This window comes from Dryobates pubescens, chromosome 8 (genome assembly GCF_014839835.1).
Source record: "Dryobates pubescens isolate bDryPub1 chromosome 8, bDryPub1.pri, whole genome shotgun sequence".
NCBI classification, from domain to species: domain Eukaryota; kingdom Metazoa; phylum Chordata; class Aves; order Piciformes; family Picidae; genus Dryobates; species Dryobates pubescens.
Genome location: NC_071619.1, coordinates 42,577,576 through 42,596,355, shown reverse-complemented (window position 1 = coordinate 42,596,355; position 18,780 = coordinate 42,577,576). Strand labels below are relative to the sequence as shown.

General features: G+C 47.8%; 1 protein-coding gene across 1 annotated transcript in view; it reads right to left on the bottom strand.

Moving 5' to 3' along the window:
• LOC104306904 (alpha-2-macroglobulin) overlaps positions 1 to 18,780 on the bottom strand; it is a 61,107-nt gene that overhangs the window by 39,562 nt on the left and 2,765 nt on the right. The window contains exons 2-8 of the mRNA XM_054163962.1: positions 10,098 to 10,281; positions 9,103 to 9,259; positions 8,629 to 8,681; positions 7,711 to 7,731; positions 4,131 to 4,299; positions 1,867 to 1,951; positions 477 to 600 (exon numbers count right to left, since the gene is read on the bottom strand). Of these exons, the coding sequence (XP_054019937.1) occupies positions 477 to 600; positions 1,867 to 1,951; positions 4,131 to 4,299; positions 7,711 to 7,731; positions 8,629 to 8,681; positions 9,103 to 9,259; positions 10,098 to 10,281 (793 nt within the window). The remainder of the gene's footprint in view (positions 1 to 476; positions 601 to 1,866; positions 1,952 to 4,130; positions 4,300 to 7,710; positions 7,732 to 8,628; positions 8,682 to 9,102; positions 9,260 to 10,097; positions 10,282 to 18,780) is intronic.

The following is an 18,780-nucleotide window of genomic DNA, read 5'->3' as shown; positions in this document are numbered from 1 at the left end:
GAGTTCCTTGTCAATTGCTTTCTACCTTTGTTCTGTATTTCTTTCCATTTCTTCTCTATTCACTCTTTCCCTTGTTGCCATTTCCCCTGTGTTTTGCCTACATACAGTATCACCTTCTTGTTTTCTCCTCACCTTCTTTGTTCCTTGCTCCTGGACAATCCTTTGTGCAGTTACAAAATCCTGTCACAGGTTCTGTTCTGGGTCTGAGGCCTTGCAGCTGCTAACTGCATATTCATCACTAGTTTCAATGGGGTCAGGATTTCAGCTGTGGGATTTTCTTCATCAACTCTGTTTCCAGTTTAATAACCCACTTCTTAAGAATGCTTTCCTCTGAGAACATCTGTTTTTCCCTGCACAGGGTGTTATCTCTGATGCCCTACTCTCCCCAGTATCCTACAGCTGCAGATTTGGCATCCCTCAGACAACACTGCTCATGTGCCATAAAGAAGACCACTACATTGTAATCTTGGACTCACCTGCCTAGTGAATTCTTCACATACAGCTTCTGCTTCTTTTCCATAACAATTTGAAGCAGAATGGGAAAATTTCCGGCACACTTGGACATTCACCAAACCAGGAACAGGTTTCCCATAGGTGTACCTATAATGGCAAAGTAGTATTATAGTAGATGATGAGATAATAGAATACAGAATAGAACAGAATTAACCAGGTTGGAAAAGACCTTCAAGATCATCAAGTCCAACCTATCACCCAACACCACCTAATCAACTAAACCATGGCACCAAGTGCCCCATCCAGGCTCTTCCTAAACACCTCCAGTGATGGTGACTCCACCACCTCCCTGGGCAGCACATTCCAATGGCCAATCTCTCCTGCTGGGAAGAATTTCTTCCTAACATCCAGTCTCAACCTCCCCTGGGGCAGCTTGAGACTGTGTCCTCTTGTTCTGATGCTGCTTGCCTGGGAGAAGAGACCAACCCCCATCTGGCTACAACCTCTCTTCAGGGAGTTGGAGGGAGCAAGGTCTCCCCTGAGCCTCCTCTTCTCCAGGCTAAGCAACCCCAGCTCCCTCAGCCTCTCCTCACAGGGCTGTGCTCCAGACCCCTCCCCAGCTTTGTTGCCCTTCTCTGGACACCTTCCAGCAACTCAACATCTTTCCTAACCTGAGGGGCCCAGAACTGGACACAGGACTCAAGGTGTGGCCTAACCACTGCTGAGTACAGGGCAGAATGACTTCCCTGCTAATCAGAGTCACATTCAGACAGATCTGCTTAAAGACATCCATGGATGACCTCCTAATATTTCTTCTTAAAGGCTGACTAATCTGGCACTTCAATGATCCTAGTGATTATATTACAATCATTTCCATAGTGAGAGTTTTCCATCATCCATTTAACCTGTCCTAGATGGGAGGTCTCTGCAGGAATGCAGAACAGGTCTGTCTGTAGGAAATTATTTCAGTCAGGAGTATTCTTTTATCACATGCTGCTGAGGGTTCAGTGAAGAAGTAGGAAGGCAACAAGCATCCTACAAGTTAAAAATGAGAACACTGGGTTTGCACCATCTACATAAGTGATGTCTGACCTGACATCTCTGAGTATTTAAGGGTTCAGGATTGGTAGCGAAGCTCTAACTGAAGAAATGTAAAGACAGAGAGAGAAAATGGATAGTAAACTGGGAGGAGATAGCTGCAGATGGTTTTGGCATCATCTTCTAAGGAACATGGAGAAGACTCTGGACATTCAATGCTCAGGACAAGTAGTAGGCTCAGGATTGATAGAGTGGAATAAGCCTGCACTGGATGTCAGGACAGAGTATGAAAAGCCTTCCCCAACTCTAGTTTCAGTCTGAGAAAAGAGAAGTGAAGGATGAGCAAGGGAGATTTGCTCCAGCTCTGTGACTCACAGACCACAGACGGACACTGGAAGTTCCTTGTCCTTAATAGTGATCACCTTGGGCATCTTCACCAGGACTTCGTACTTAGGCAGCACTAAATGGGAGAAAGTCTGGTATGAGAATCACAGAATCACTGAACAGTAAGAGTTGTGGGGGACCTCTGAAGGTCACCTGGTCCAACCCTCCTGTTAGAGAAGGATCACCTGGAATAAACCACACAGGAACATGTCCACATGGGGTTTGAATGTCTCCAGAGAAGGAGACTCCACAACCTCTCTGTGCAGCCTGTGCCAGTGCTCTGCCACACTCACAGTGAAAAAGTTATTCCCTGTGTTGTGGCAGAGTGTCCTGTGCTCCAGCTTACACTTGTTGCTGCTTGTGGACATCACTGATAAGAGCCTGGCTCCGTTCTCCTGACACTCACCATTCATATATTTATAAACATTACTGAGGCCATCCCTTAATCACCTCTTCTCTAGGCTATAAAACCCCAGCTCCCTCAGCCTTTCCTCAGAAGGGAGATGCTCCACTACCTTAATCATCTTTGTAGCTCTGCACTGGACTCTTTCAAGCAGTTCCCTGTCCTGCTTGAACTGAGGGCCCTGGAACTGGGCAAAATAGTCCAGATGTGGCCTCACCAGGGCAAAGTAGAAGGTGAAGAGTACCTCTCTCGACCTACTAACCACACTCATTCTAACGCACCCTGGGGATGCCATTTGCCTTCTTGGCCACAAGGGCACATTGTTGGCTCATGGTCCATGGGGTTGGTCTTTCCAAGATGCAAGACTCTACACTTGTCCTTGTTGTTTTTCATTAACTTTCTCCCCACCCAACTCTCCAGCTTCTCCAGGTCCCACTGAATGGCAACATAGCCTTCAGCCACAGTTTTGTATCATCAGCAAACTTGCTGACAATGCACTCTGTTCCCTCACCCATGTCATTGATGAACATATTGAATAGTACCAGTCCCAGTCCCTTAGGCTCTCCACTAGATACACATCTTGAGAGGTGGTAACTCAGCCACGTGCCTGGGCAGCCTGTTCCAATGCTTGACCACTCTTTCAGTACTGATTCTTTTCCTAATATCCAATCTAAAGCTCCTCTGCTGCAACTTGAGGCCATTTCCTCTCTGTCCTGAGTGAAGGCAGTCTGCTCTCCCAAGCCCCTTTTCACCCACACAGACAGGAGGGAAAATCACACAAAATAACCTGCTTTGGGTTGAGATAAAGAGTTTAATGAGATGTACAATTACCTTGGCCTTATTTCACAGAAAGCTACAGCAAAGCAGAACCAGCAGCTGAAGCCAGCAACAAAACAGTTTCCCCAAAACAAGCACATGCAGCCAGCCCAGCAGAAAAAAACAGCACCCCCAAACCCAGAAGCCAGAAGCCACAACCAAAAGAGGAAGCCTCTGATATGACAATCTGTACTTCAACCCCCATGATACTTGACTCCAGCACTTTCATTTTGAAGCTGACGTGACATCAGCACGGGATTGAATACACATCAGCAGACTCAACTCAACCCATGACACTCTTGTCCTGTCACTTGTTACTCAGCAGAAGACACCAACCCCCACCTCACTTCAACCTCCTTTCAGGTAGTTGTAGAGAGAAAGGTCTTCCCTCAGACTCCTTTTCTCCAGGCTAAACAATCCTCATGAAGCTTGTGCTCTGCATCCCTCACTAGCTTCATTGCCCTTCTCGGGACATGCTCCAGCACCTCAACGTCTTTCTTGAGTGAGGGGATTCTATGATTCTATGATTTGTGGAATGTTCTTCAAACTAAAGTTCCTAACAAGCATGTTTTCTAAGCTTTTGCAACAGCATGGAAAGAAGAGGGAAAAAGAGAAAGGGGTACAAGTGAAGAAACATAACTAATGCAGATCGTGAGCTGCAGAACAGACTCACCAAAGTATTATCTTCTCTTACTCCATATCTAGTGCTACTTACCACAAACTGCTGGATTGATAAGTAACTAAAACAAGGTCAGCTGGAATTGGTGCCACAAGCCATGCACAGGTAGCTTGTCAGACTCCATACTCCCAAAACTGCTATGAGCAAATACTATCTCAGATAGATTGCAGAAATGTCATAAAGGGAGCAAACACCTCTGACACACAGCATCTTATGGGGCAGTCCTTCTGAACCCCATTGCCTGTATATTCAGGTGCACCCCTTTCTATGCAGGTCCCAGACAATGCCCAACTGAGAGGTCACAGTGAAAAGCATTGCTTGCAGCCCCACTTGCAGCCCATACACTTCTCTCCTTACCATATTCCTCCACGCTGAAGGAGTGCTCCACATGAGATGAGAAACTCTTCTGCACAACTATTTTGTAGGAGCCTTGGATGGGGTCTGAGGTGAGGGGGAAGGAGAGCTGTGTAAGGCCAGTCTCTAGTTCCACTCCTTGCCACTGGTACACACGATTCCTCTGGGGATCCTGCAAGTGAGGATAACTCAAGGTCACAAGACAGTAGAGGAGGCTCCCAGGGTCAGGAGAGTGGAGTGCCCAGTGTACATAGATCATAGAATGACAGAATTGTTTCAGTTGGAAAACACCTTTAAAATCATTGAGTCCAACCATTATCTAACTACCAAGCCTGGTACTAAACCACGTCCCTCAGCACCACTTCTCTGCCACCTTCAGGGATGGTGATTCAACCACCTTCCTGGAGAGGTTATCCTGAGAAGAGTCAGTGAGCATTTACCTCTCAGGTCTGCATGACTGACATGCAAGAAAGCTTTTTAATCATGGAACTCCTTTCTTGTCTCCCCCTCATCTTTACCTGCATGCTTATGAAGGATGGAGCCAGGAAGCTGGGAAAGACAGACTGGCAAGATAGCAAGATAAAGAGATGGACAGCAGAAGTAAGTGGAGCACGGGCAGAAAGGAGGGACATTTCAGTCTCCTTTACTTGCTATACAGACTGCTGAATGTCCTTTTTCCATGCCTGGAATAGAAACCAACTGTGTAGAGGTGCATAATCTTCTGAGGAATGAGACACTTAATCATGGAGCTGAGAAATGTGTCTGTGTAAGAGTCCAAATTTGTGGTGGAGAGGTGGAAACAGGAACGTGTACCTTCCACACATGTCCATCCAGCTGAGAGTTCTCCCTTCCTGTCTCTCTTTGCTTCTAACACTGAAGCTTAAAATCTCATCACTGCAGCATGTGAGTATTGCCCATTATGAACTTTCAACTACAAACTCCCCAAATTCCTCAGATTAACCCCAAATTTCTTGTAGAACGAGCCCAGTGGCGCTGCATAGATTGATGCACCCTTTTCAGCTTCCTTCAGCAAGAGGGTTAAAGTTTACAGTCCTTCATTTTCTGCGTGGTCTTTGCATTGTAGCTTGGCTGCCACCAAAAGTCTGTTTACTCTAGATAGTTGTGTGACTCAAGGTATGTGTCTGTGTGCATTTACTTCACTGAGATTTTATCTCAGGGCTCAGGGGAAAGGGGATGTGAATGACATCCTCTGGTCTGTCTGGAAAAAAGTAATCCAGAGAAAAACAGTGAATTTACTGCCACGTGGGTTTTCCACTCTGCAAGACTGCCTCTCAGACATCTGTGTCAGTGCTGGACTGAGGAGGAGCATTGAGGAAGGGAGAGGTGGTAGTGGGAATGGAGGACAAGGCCTACATAAGGTGGCTTAAACAGCATGGATAAGCACCATGCCTCACTGACTGGAGCTGAAGACACCAGATGGACTTCCCAGTGATTCACATTGAAGTCTGTCATGGTACTGGCACAAAAAGAAAGCAAGTTATGACTTTTTTCAACTTGTAAGGCAAAGTCATATGGGGGGGTCTGGAAGCAGTATTATGAGGGAGCTGGGGTTGCTTAGCCTGGAGAAGAGGAGGCTCAGGGGAGACCTTCTTGCTCTCTACAGCTACCTGAAGGGAGGTTGTAACCAGGTGGAGGTTGGTCTCTTCTCCCAGGCAACCAGCACCAGAACAAGAGGACACAGTCTCAAGCTGTGCCAGGGGAAGTTTAAGCTGAGGTGAAGAGAAAGTCCTTCACACAGAGAGTCGTTAGCCATTGGGATGTGCTGCCCAGGGATGTGGTGGAGTCCCCATCCCTGGAGGTGTTCAAGAGGGGATTGGATGTGGCACTTGGTGCCATGGTTTAGTCATGAGGTCTGTGGTGACAGGTTGGACTCAATGATCTTTGAGGTCTTTTCCAACCTTGGAGATTCTGTGATACTGTGATTCTTCTTGCTCCTTTCATGAAATTCTTGTATTCAGTCAAGTATGAACTTATTGGAAGGGAAGGTCTACAACCCTGTGGGAGAGCTTCAGCAGAAGGTAGTTCTGAGATGCTCTCCACCTACTCTAGCACTCCACACCCCACACTCTCTTCTTTGTCCAAATATTTACAGATTGTCAGTGGCCCAGCAGCTTTTAAGGCTGTATCTTGGAAGCTGGCTGATGGAAAGAGAGAATGGTAGCACTCTGATAGGAAGATAGAAAAGAGGAGCCTTGCCTGTTTCTGGCCTACCTTATTCCTCTTCTATTGTGACAACACTCCCAGCTCTGGACTGAGGTGGTGCAGAATGGAGACAGCAACATGAAGTAGCAAGAGGCTATGACAGGACTGCCTACATAGGACTGATAATCACACAAGCCAGCTCAAGATTTGTGGACATGAATGTCAGCACTCTTTGTGCAGCTGTCACGGCTTCAAGGCTCACCGCTGGCCTTTCCTATCGGTGTTCCCTTAAAAGGTGTCCTGGATAATAGTGGTAAATCCAGGTGTCTCAGGTTAAAATCATTGATAGAGACATCCTTCCTATTAGCTTCTGTCTGTCAGTGAAGTTCAGCCATTTAAACAGGACAGACAAACAAACAAACCCCCCAAAACCCTCACAAACACCCAGACTAAAAGGGCATGTTTGGGAAGGTAGGGGACGTCTACTCATATAGTTTTGATTCTTTAGTGTTGATGGATTGTTTAGCATTGTTCTGTGGTTTCAAGGGCAATTGACAGACAAGGAAATCTTATACAATCACAGAACTTCAGGGGCTGGAAGGGACCTTGAAAGATCATCCAGTCCAAGCCCCTTGCCAGAGCAGGATCACCCACACCAGATCACACAGGGAGACATCCAGGCACGTTTTGAGTATCTCAGGAGAGGGAGACTCCACAGCCTCCCTGGGCAGCCTGTACATCTTCATACAGATGCAGAAGCACAGAACAGTTTTGGCCATGAAGTCCAACCATTATCTAACTCTACCAGGGCTGATGCTAAACCATGTCCCTCAGCACCACATCTCTACCTTTTAAACACCTACAGAGACAAGGATTAAACTACCTGCCCAGGGAACCTATTCCAGGGTTTGAGAACCCTTTCAATGAAGAAGTTTCTTCAAATACCTAATCTAAACCTCCTCTGGTCCAACTTGAAGCCATCTCCTCTCATCCTATCCCTTCTTTCTAGGAGGAAGAGACCAACACCCACTTCACCACAACCACCTTTCAGAGAGTTGGAGAGAGCAAGGTATGTCTTCAGCCTTCTCTTCTCCACACTGACCAACCCCAATTCCTTTAGATGCATCCCACAAGGCCTGTGCTCCAGACTTCACCAGCTCCACTGCCTTTCCCTGGACATGCTTAGTTCTGCTTGGGGAGAGGAGTAAGCTATTCTGTTGTGACCTCTAATTCTTCTCACAGCGTGGCTCGCACCAATTAACCATTTTATTCCTACAGCACATTCCCCAGTCAAAGACCCACAACAAAGGAAAGAGGTCAAACCATTTGGGTTTTTTTTGCATGAAAACCCCACAGTTGTAGCTTTCCACCTCTGTGCCTGCAGGCTGTGCTGAAATGACACGTGTGGTTATCCACTCACCTGAACATAGACAAATGGAAACTGTGGGGAGAGAATAAAGGAAAATCAGTGTTAGAAAAATGAGTCATGTATGGATAGAGGTAATTTCCGAACTTGGCCTTCATGGCAGAGGAACAACATTCTAAGAAGTCCTTTTGGGTTCTTCTCTTTCTACACTTGCTGTTTCCTTAGTTCTGGGTGGTTAAGGGATCTCTTCTATATTTTACTGTCCCACCTCTTTGTCTCACTGCAGTATGAAAGTGTAATCAAGTAGGATTTTTCCAAGAACTTGTCTGCATGAAGAGCTGTTGCCAAATAAGCTAAGGTGGACTTACACCCTTGACCTGCTCCCTCAAACCAGATCCTTGTCGTGCTGCTCTCTCTGACTCTAAGCATGTGGTTGCACCCTGCTGCCAGGACCAACTGCACATCTAGCTCTTCTGATTTTCAGTAGTGAGATTCCTGCCTACATGCTTGTTCCTTTGCACATCTGGCTTTCAACACCTATATATCTTTGAAGAAAAGGGGGTTGCTTCCCAGTAGAGACAGCTGGAGTATGTCCCAGGATGGGATATTTAAAGGGTCGTGGGTGGTGTGAGTAACAAAGGATCATATACTTAAAAGGCTGTCTTCAGTGGTTCTGGATGATGAATAGAATAGAACAGAATAAACCAGGTTGAAAGAGATCATCACATCCAACCTATCACCCAACACCACCTAGTCAACTAAACCATGCAACCAAGCACCCCATCCAGTCTCCTCCTAGACACCTCCAGTGACGGTGACTCCACCACCTCCCTGGGCAGCACATTCCGATGGGCAATCACTCTCTCTGTGTAGAATTTCCTCCTAACACCCAGTCTGAACCCCCCCTGGCACAGCTTGAGACTGTGTCCTCGTGTTCTGGTCACAAAGAGCAACAAGGAATTATGTCTCTACCTTCTCATTCAGCGGGTAGAAGTCTTTGTCCAGGGAGATGATCCGAAACAGAACTGAAGGGTGTAATGGGAAAGAAGGGAATTCCACTGTTAATTGTGTACCAATTACTAGGAGACATCAGTGTTTTGATTTTGTATGACTCATATTCGTTCCTTGGATCACAGTCCCTGAACTGAAATCTCTAAGTTAGGGAAAGGATTACTTCAGGCTCATTCTCTTGCAGATAAATTTAGAAAGATTCACGCCTCTGGTTGAGTAGAATCAGTCTGAGCCTGTGCTTATATCTGCTGAGCCTGGAGAATGAAGAATAGGAATGATGAAGGTACCACAGCACCTACATCTCAGCTGACAGAGATAAGATTTACTGAGTGCTTTGACTCCCCCTGTGAAGAAGTTTGCAAACTTTAATCAAAAGGAGTTGAAGTCCATGATATTTTCTGCTGTCAGAGTCAAGACCAAGCTAATCCCCTGTACCTGTCTGTCCAGGCTTGTAGATGGGTTTGTCTGTCTGGATGAAGACCAAGCTCTCGTAGTGCTGGACCAGCACGGACTTGCGGCTCCTGAACTGCAGCGTCGCCCCCTGCACCGCCACAGTGACAAATGCCACCGATGTGATGTTCGATCTTGGAAGCTAGAGGAAAGGAACAAGAGAACTGCTTTATGATTCACCCCACTGGAGGAAGCCTTTGGAGGAGCAGATAGGTCTAGAAGTTGCCTAAGGAGATACCAAAGACTCAGTGGTGGAAGGAAGAGAGAAACATGGGGGGCGGTTTGATAGGAACTTGGAGGGCTTGTCTCCTCTGCCTTAAGAAAAGCTTTTCCTTTCCGGGTTGGTACAATGGTAGATCATCTCCATATCCTTGAGTTTGCTCTCTGCTGCTTCTTCCCCTCCTTCTAATACTGGAAAACTATTCCCTTCTTTCTCTCCCTTTCCTTAGGGAAATACTGAATCTGATCTTGTTCCATCCCATTATTTATCCAAAAGGAAATCAAGCCAGATTCATTAGAGACTGGGAGCAGTTGCTTACATTATTCACCAGGCAGCCTTCTGCAGAAAATAGTCATAAATAAGCTCCAGAAAGAGACAAATGACCTCATGAACCTCACTTCCTTTAACCATTCCACAGTTCCTACAGTTCCAGCTCTACTTGACTCATATTCACTCTGAGGCTTACACAAATCACACAGACATAGCTCTGTCAGTCAGAGCTGTAGGGTGAATTCCAGAAGAGTGCTCTAAGCCCTGTATGTGCAGAAATTTCACCTAGGAAGCAGATTTTGGTCACAGTGGAAAATTACACTTTATAAGGCTATCACAGTTGACTTTCCACATCAAATTGATTTTTTGTCTGGCTTAGCTTAGAAGTCTCTGATTGCAATGTGTCTTATTTCCCATTTCTGGATTGTTTAGATCTGCTACACCGCATCAGCTGGCACAAGCCATCAGCCCACAATGGCAAGATACTCACAGAGAAAGGGATGCAGGTGAAGATGTCCTTCTCTGCCACAACATCATCAATCAAGCTCCTGTTTTCCCCCTGGTACTCCAGCGTGGCACTCAGCGTCACAGACTCGTTCAGGTGGCTCAGCTGAACACAGACTTTCTCAGGAGAGTCAGTGTGGATCAGGAAGGGCAGCAGCACCATGTACTGCCTAGGGACAGAGGGAAGCAAGAATCAGAAATGTGGAACAGTTTTAAGGGAGCAGTGCTAAGTGGAAGGTGGATTGAGAACTAGCTGAATGACAGAGCACAGAGGGTTGTGACCAGGGTTGTGTGCAGGGTCAGTTTGGAGAGCTGTGGTTAGTGGTGTTCCCCAGGGCTCAGTACTGGGCCCAGTCTTGTTCAGTATCTTCATCAATGACCTGGATGAAGGAGCAGAGTGTAACCTCAGCAAATTTGCCAGTGATACAAAACTGGGAGGAGTGGCTGACACCCCATCAGGCTGTGCTGCCATTCAGCAAGACCTGGACAGGCTGGAGGGTTGGGTGAAGAGGAATCTCATGAAGTTCAACAAAGGCAAGTGTAGATCCTTGCATCTGGGGAGGAGTAACTCCCTGCACTGGTACAGGTTAGGGGTTTACCTGCTGGAAAGCAGCTCTGTGAAGAAGGACCCAGGAGTGCTGGTGGACAAGAAATTCACCATGAGCCTGCAATGTGCCTTTCTGGCCAAGAAGGCCAACAGTATTTTTGGGTATGTTAAGAGCCTGGCCAGCAGGTCAAGGGAGGTTCTCCTCCCTGTCTACTCTGCTGTGGTGAAGCCATATCTAGAGTATTGTGTCCAGTTCCACATAAACATAAGGAAATAATTCTTCTTTTTAAGGGTGGCAGAGCACTGGAGAAGGCTGCCCAGAGAGATTGTGGAGTCTCTTTCTCTAGAGGCATTCCAAACCCTCCTGGATGCATTCCTGGGTGATTTGCTCTGGGTGATCCTGCTCTAGCAGGCAGATTGGACTAGATGATCTCCAGAGGTCCCTTCCAAACCCTACCAGCCTGTGATTCTGTGAAGGGAAAGTAACAAACCCTCATGCCTAACCTGCTCCTGTCCCTGTGAATCACAGAGAGTTCATTTTATTGCAAGAGCATTCATTTTATTTGGGGTTTAGACATATTAAACTTCTTAACTAATTAGCCTAAAGAAGGACAATGCCTGCAGTGGAAGGAACAATTTCTGTGCCAGAGGAGAGTCCTTTACAAAGGATGTTTTTTTCAGTGTCACAGCAGGGAGCAGGGATGGTGTGAAAGGCTCCAGGCTGTTAATTGATTTTTTTGTATCCCAGAAACTCCTATTGAGACTCAAAGGAGTGAGCTAAAAAAAAAGGAAAAACAAAAAGTTGACTATTCAGCAGTTTTAGGGCTGAGAAATCCACCCACTTTCCTGGCATATCCTGTCTTTGCCTATCCAGGTTTCCAAATCCTTCTCATGCTGAGCAAAAATGTGAGTGCTTGCAGATTGGGAGCCCATCCTGTTCAATACCTTTATTGATGATCTGGATGAGGGGACTGAGTCCATCAGCAGTAAGTTTGCTGACGATACCAAGCTGGGGGCAGGAGTTGATCTGCTGGAGGGTAGAGAGGCTCTGCAGAGGGACCTGGACAGGCTGGACAGGTGGGCAGAGTCCAAGGGCAGGAGATTGAACACAGCCAAATGCCAGGTTCTACACATTGGCCACAACAACCCCATGCAGAGCTACAGGCTGGGGTCAGAGTGGCTGAGAGCAGCCAAGCAAAAAGGGACTTGGAGATACTGTGTGACAGTCGGCTGAACATGAGCCAGCAGGGAGCCCAGGTGGCCAAGAAGGCCACCTGGCCTGCAACAGGAACAGTGTGGCCAGCAGGAGCAGGGAGGTCATTCTGCCCTGTACTCAGCACTGGCTAGGCCACACCTTGAGTCCTGTGTCCAGTTCTGGGCCCCTCAGTTTAGGAAAGATGTTGAGTTGCTGGAAGTTGTCCAGAGAAGGGCAACAAACCTGGAGAGGAGTTTGGAGCACAGCCCTGTGAGGAGAGGCTGAGGGAGCTGGGGTTGCTTAGCCTGGAGAAGAGGAGGCTCAGGGGAGACCTTCTTGCTCTCTACAACTACCTGAAGGGAGGTTGTAGCCAGGTGAGGGTTGGTCTCTTCTCCCAGGCACCCAGCACCAGAACAAGAGGACACAGTCTCAAGCTGTGCCAGGGGAGATTCAGGCTGGATGTTAGGAAGAAATTCTTCCCAGCAAGAGAGACTGGCCATTGGAATGTGCTGCCCAGGAAGGTGGTGGAGTCACCATCACTGGAGGTGTTTAGGAAGAGCCTGGATGAGGCACTTGGTGCCATGGTTTAGTTGCCAAGGGATACCTCATCAACCGCCCTCCATGCAATGAAATGTTCAGACAACAAAGGCAGTGGCTCTGTGAGAGTCAAACGTCAACAAAGGGTAGGAGACCCCAGAGAAAGTGGCTGAGGTGAAAAAGCTTTTTTGAGGTAAAAAAGTTATGAGGTAAAAGGTCATGACCTGCACAAAGTCAGTGTGGAGTGCTCATCACCTGCAACAACACATGCAGGAAACAAGACCAGGTGACAGGCTGGAGAGCTGGGCAGAGGGGAAATCATGAACTTCAGCAATGACAAGTGCAGAGTCCTGCAGCTGTGGTGTCTTAACCTTCTGTGCAGTGCAGGTTAGGGGTCTCCAGCTCAGTACAGGGGTAAGGAAGAATTGTAAGAAAGAGGTAAAAGCCCATGGGCTGGCATAAGAAGACTGTAACAGAGCAGCACATACAACCTCCTGGGGGCATCTACCCCAGGGTCCTGAGGGGAGGGGCAGCCCAGGATGGCATGAGCTGACTCGAGTCTGGCTTCCCCAACCTCACCTGCCAAAGCAGGTTGCTCCAGAGCCTTTAGTCTGGATGGAAGCAGCCTCACTCTTCAGAGCCTGGCTGCTGTCACACGCTGTGCCTCTGGCTGTGCTGCAAAAGCACAGTTCTTACCAACACACATCTGGTAAAGTGTCCCACAGAGATTTCATGCCCAAAGGCACCAGAGCAGAAGGCACAGCAGTACTACTATCCCTTACTTTGTGGTCAGAGGTGCAGTAGTGACCACCTCAAACAGTTCCACTTTTACTCTACATCAAGCCCTCATTCACTTGCCCTCTTTGGGTGCTTCTGGGACAGAGAGCCAACAAAAGCTACCTAGGGCTCAGGCAGAGCTCTCTGGTCTCCCTACAGTAATCTGATGTAATTAAGTGATCCCAATTAATTCAACAAGTAATTAATGGTTGGACTCAGTGGTCTCAAAGGTCTTTTCCAAGCAAAACAAAAACTGATGAAAATTTACTACTCTTCAGTCATCCCTGCCCAGGATCAGAGGGAAAGGGAATGAATCCATAGTGCTCAGATGTCTCCTGCTTTGAGCAGCATGCTGCCCTGTCTCCTGATCCCAGCACCACTTGGGGAGAGAAGAAGGAGGAAGGGCTGAGAGAGGTGGAGCAAAGTGGGGAGGTTGTGCATTAACCCCAGCCAGCAACTAAGCACCACATGGCCACTTGCTCACTCCTTCCCCCACCCCAGTGGGAAGGGAGAATTGGGAGAGAGAGGCAAAACCCCATGGGCTGAGAGAAGAGGAAGGTAACAGAGCAGCACATACAGAGAATACTCAACAGGAATAAGAATGATAAAATACTCTATAAAATGAGTGATGTACACTGCAATTGCCCTCCACTCAGAACCCATCATCACCACCCAGCCTAGGGGCTCTGCCCCTCACATTGCAAGGGCTTCCCCCAGCCACTTGCTCCCTTAGATCCTGGGCATGACATCACCCTGATAGCAAATATTGCAATGCTGGCTTGCTCCAGTTACCCTGGCTGTGGCCCCTCCTCACTTCCTGGGAAAATTAACTCTCATGCAGCTGAATGCATCATCCACCTCCTATTTTATACCATCTGCATCACACCCAGACCCTACACTTTCCAACCATTTGCCCCTGCTTTTCCTGTCCTCTATATGTGCACACAACTACACAGACATCATTTCCTTCATCCATGGGCTGTCCCTCTACCATGTCTCTCGAGTTCATTTAATCCATGGCTCTGGGGCTCCGGCACTCAGAACAGTCTTCCAGGGCAAGGCAGATGATGCTGCATCCAGAGATGGAGTCTGGTGTGCCTGGGGAGGGCAATGCTCATGGGCTGTGAGTTGAGAAGTTTCTCTTGAGGATGTTGCTGTGTGCCTCTTGATGAAGCCAGTTCCAGTTCCATCGCTGCTGCCCCTTGCTCGCTTTCATCCAACCCACCCCTCACTGATGTGAGGGATTCTTACTGCCATCTCAATATGACATGCTGCTGCAATAGTGGTGGCAGGGCTCTTTAGCAATCAACATCATCTAATTGAATTCACTGTCTGTTCTCACCCAAAACTAAATCCCCTTGAGCCACACATTGAACTTCTCCATTCTTTCACATCACCTCCTGCATGCACCCAGGCCCTTGAGCAATGAGCCAAAGCACTTCTGCTGGTGGGTTTGCCTCTGCCTGAAGCAGGAGCAAGGCAGATCATCTTCCCTCATATATTGTTTATGTGCACTACAGAGACCTTATCCTTTTCTACACTATGTCAGAATTTGGACTAGGCAGAGCCAGCTTGACTGGCAGGTCCTTTGCTGGGAGCTGAACTGGTGGGCTCCAGCTGCCACAACAGCTGCCCTGTCTTTCAGGGCAAGGGAGATGATGTTGGGTTGTGATCCTGTGCAAATATTAAGCAGCTGATTGAATAATAGAAGGGAGCAGGAACTTCTAGAAAATTAAACTGAGGAACATAATGCTACCAAGTGCTGTGAAATCCAGATGTACAGTGCTCTCAAGCACAGAGGGTATGCATACTGAGGTTGCACCAGGTGATAGACAGCAGCCAACTGTCCTTCCCTAGGTGAGAAACAAAAGACCACTGAGTTGGATAATTATGGCCTTACCTGTATGTTCAGCCAAGTGCAGGTCCTTAACAGTTGAATTCCCCTTTGCCAGTAACTCTCCAAGACTGTATCATCTGTCCTTTGGCACCAGCTACATCAAAATGAGGCTCACAAGGGAAAGAATACGAGCTACTTGTGATGCAAAGGTTATTACACATGTCCTGGTTAAGTAGCAGCCCAGAAATGGCTGGAAAACACAGGAGCATGGGTGTAATCACTGCCACAGTAAGACCTTGAGAAGCTCCATAAGGCTACACCAGTTGGGAAATTCATTTCCACAGTCCTTGCTCTGCTCTGTCCCTCAGCACCTGCAAGTGACCCCCAATGCACACAGAAGTAGTGTGATCCTCTGCTCAGGTGTTGGGCCATTTTTATGAGCCTGGTATTCTTTTTCCCCTGTGCATGTTCAAGCTCTGTAGATGCAGCAGGAGGAGGTTCTGGTGCCAATTCAGGCTGCCCAGTGTATTAATCCCTGCATGCATGGGGTGGAACCTGCGGTCAGGACTGCTCATACCACTTCTTTGTAGGACCTTCATTGAGGATGGCTAATGTGTACCATGCCAGCCCTGGAGAAAGAGATAGCAGTGCACATCCAGACTTACATTATTGCCTGGGCTCTGAGCTTTTGGGTTGTCCTACAGCTGCTGTGAAGGCAGTGGGACCCAGGCAATACTTCCATTTCCCTCACTAACAGGCAATGGTGCACCAGGAACTCTGGTCAGCGTGTGCTGCTGGAGAAGCATTGGAAGGAGGGAGCTGCAGCCACTCAGGAGGTGATTTACAGCTCATGACTATCAGCTTGCTCCAGTGCTCCCCTCCCTCTGTAGTTTTCTCACCACAGCTTCACCCTATGCCTACTTCCACTAAATCCATTTCCCCTCCCACTGTCAGTGGCACTGGCAATCTCACTGTAGCATCCAGTCTGCTGAAGGAACAGCATGCCCTACTTTGTGGGGAATTTGGCTCATTCCTTCTCCTATTCACTGTTCTGCTGAAGTTTTGGCCAACATGCAGAACTCCCCTCTGAACTGGGTTTCATGCCTTTAAAATAAGGGTAGGAAATGTGCCATTTATAAATCTTCCTTTAGCTGCTTTGGGACATTGATGCAAAGAGTCAGGTGAATTAAAGCACTGTGAGAGCTTTAAATAACTTGGGTGACAAATTCCATCTATAGACATCTCAGGGTTGCTTTAAGATCATCAAGTCCACCCATTCTACTTCCACATCTTGCATGTGACATCCATTTAAAATATGGATTTAGCAGAAAATATTCAGTGAAAGACAGAAGAGAGACCTGAAATCTGGAATTGCTTCCAAAGGAGGAGGCACTAAATAGATTAAGACTCTTCAGCTTGCAGAAAGGCATGAGAGAAAACTATCAAGAGAAAACTGTTTGTAAATCTTCCATTAGCTGCTTTGGGACATTGGTGCAAAGAGTTAGGTGAATGTAAGCACTGTGAGAGCTTTAGGTAACTTGGCTCAAAAATTCCATCTATAGACATTTCAGGATAAAGAAAATCTCTGCTGCCAAAAGAGACTTCAACAACCTCCCTCCATGCAACACACTGTTCTGGCAACAAAGGCAGTGGCTCTGTGAGAGGCAAACATCAACAAAGGGTAGGAGGCCCCAGAGAAAGTGGTTGGGGTGAAAATGATGAGGTTGCCCATACAAAGGAGGTAATGCTCTGTCTTCAGATGCACTGCTGGATGTGTATTGACTCTTAGCTACTTCTGAGAGCAAACACCCAGCCACAGAAGGCAGGGAAGCACAGAATCACAGAATGGCAGGGGTTGGAAGGGACCTCCAGAGATCATCTAGTCTGACCCCACTGCTAGAGCAGGATGCCCAGGAATGTCCAGGTGTAGCCTCACCAGGGCAGTCTAGGAGAGGACAACAATCTCCCTTGGCCTCCTGGCCACATTCTTCTAAATGCACCCCAGAATGGCATTGGTCTTCTTGGCCACCAGGGCACACTGCTGGCTTGTGGCGAACTTCCAGTCTACCAGGTCCTTCTCTCCAGTAGGTCAGCCTCTAACCTCTACTGTTGCAGGGGGTTACCCTTTCCCAGGTGCAGGACTCTACATTTGCCCCTGCTGACATTCATAAGGCTAATCTGTGATTCTGCCTAATTGTTCGTGCAGTGGCTCTTGGTCCGGTCTGGGCAGCAAAAGATGTTTGAAATGTGCTCTGCAGCACAGCTGGGAAGAATGATCCTACCTGCAGCCTTTGGTAGAAAGCAAGAGGGGACACCTGATGACCCCTAAGAGTCTGGAATTAGAGACACAGAGGATCCAAGGCCAACTACACTCCAACTGAAAAAGAAGTATTGGCAGAAGTATTGGAGGAGTTGGAGCTGCCTCAGGAGTGGTTGGTACTGAAGCACAGCTCCTTCTGGCACCCCAGCTACCAGTGCTGGGCTGGATGCTCAAAGGAAGGGTCTCCTCTACCCATTGCACAGCTGATGCCATGCTAATACAACAGTTTTGGATAGGGAGCACTAACCACCCATGAATCTTGGAAGCACTCACAGGCTGTCCAGAGGGCAAGGATTTTTGGGTGTCAGCAAAGGAGGAAGAGGTAATGCATGCTGAGGAGGCCCCAGCATACAATGAGCTGACAGATAATGAGAAGTAACAAACCCTTCCAAACTGTCCTTCCCCAGCCTTCCTGTAGGTCCCCTTCAGATATTTAAATGCAGCTACAAGGTCTCCCTGGAGCCTTCTCCTCTCCAGACTGAACAGCCCCAATTCTTTCAGCCTGTCTTCATAGGAGAGGTGCTTCAGCCTTCTGATCATCTTTGTGGCTCTCCTCTGGACTCACTCCAGCAGGATTGTGCCTCTCTTGTGCTGGGAACGCCAGAGCTGGACACACTACTACAGGTGAGGTCTTGCCAGGGCAGAGCAGAGTGACAGAATCATCTCTCTTGACCTTCTGGCCACGCTCTTTGGATGCAGCCCAGGATGCAATTTGGGGGTTGGAGCACAGGGCCTATGAGGGGAGGCTGAGGGAGCTGGGGTTGCTTAGCCTGGAGAAGAGGAGGCTCAGGGGAGACCTTATTGCTCTCTACAACTCCCTGAAGGGAGGTTGTAGCCAGGTGGGGGTTGGTCTCTTCTCCCAGGCACCCAGCACCAGAACAAGAGGACACAGTCTCAAGCTGCACCAGGGGAGGTTCAGGCTGGATGTTAGGAAGAAGTTCTTCCCAGCAAGAGAGATTGGCCATTGGAATGTGCTGCCCGGGGAGGTGATGGAGTCACCATCACTGGAGGTGTTTAGGAAGGGACTGGATGAGGCACTTGGTGCCATGGTTTAGTTGATTAGATGGTGTAGGGTGACAGGTTGGACTTGAAGATCTCTGTGGTCTTTCCCATCCTGGTTAATTCTATTCTATTCTATTCTATTCTATTCTATTCTATTCTATTCTATTCTATTCTATTCTATTCTATTCTATGCTCATGTCCAGCTTCTCATCTACCAGTACTCTGAAATCCTTTCCTGCATGGTTGCTCTCAATTTCAGCATCCACCAGCCCGTACTGATATCATCCTGTGTAGAATTGGTTTGGTTGGAAATGACCTTTAAGATCTTCAGCTCCAACCATTATCAACTCTACCAAGTCTGGTGCTAAACCATGTCACTCAGCACTGCATCTCTGTGTCTTTGAACCACCTCCAGGGATGGGAAGTCAAGCACCTGCCCAGGGAGCCTTGCTTC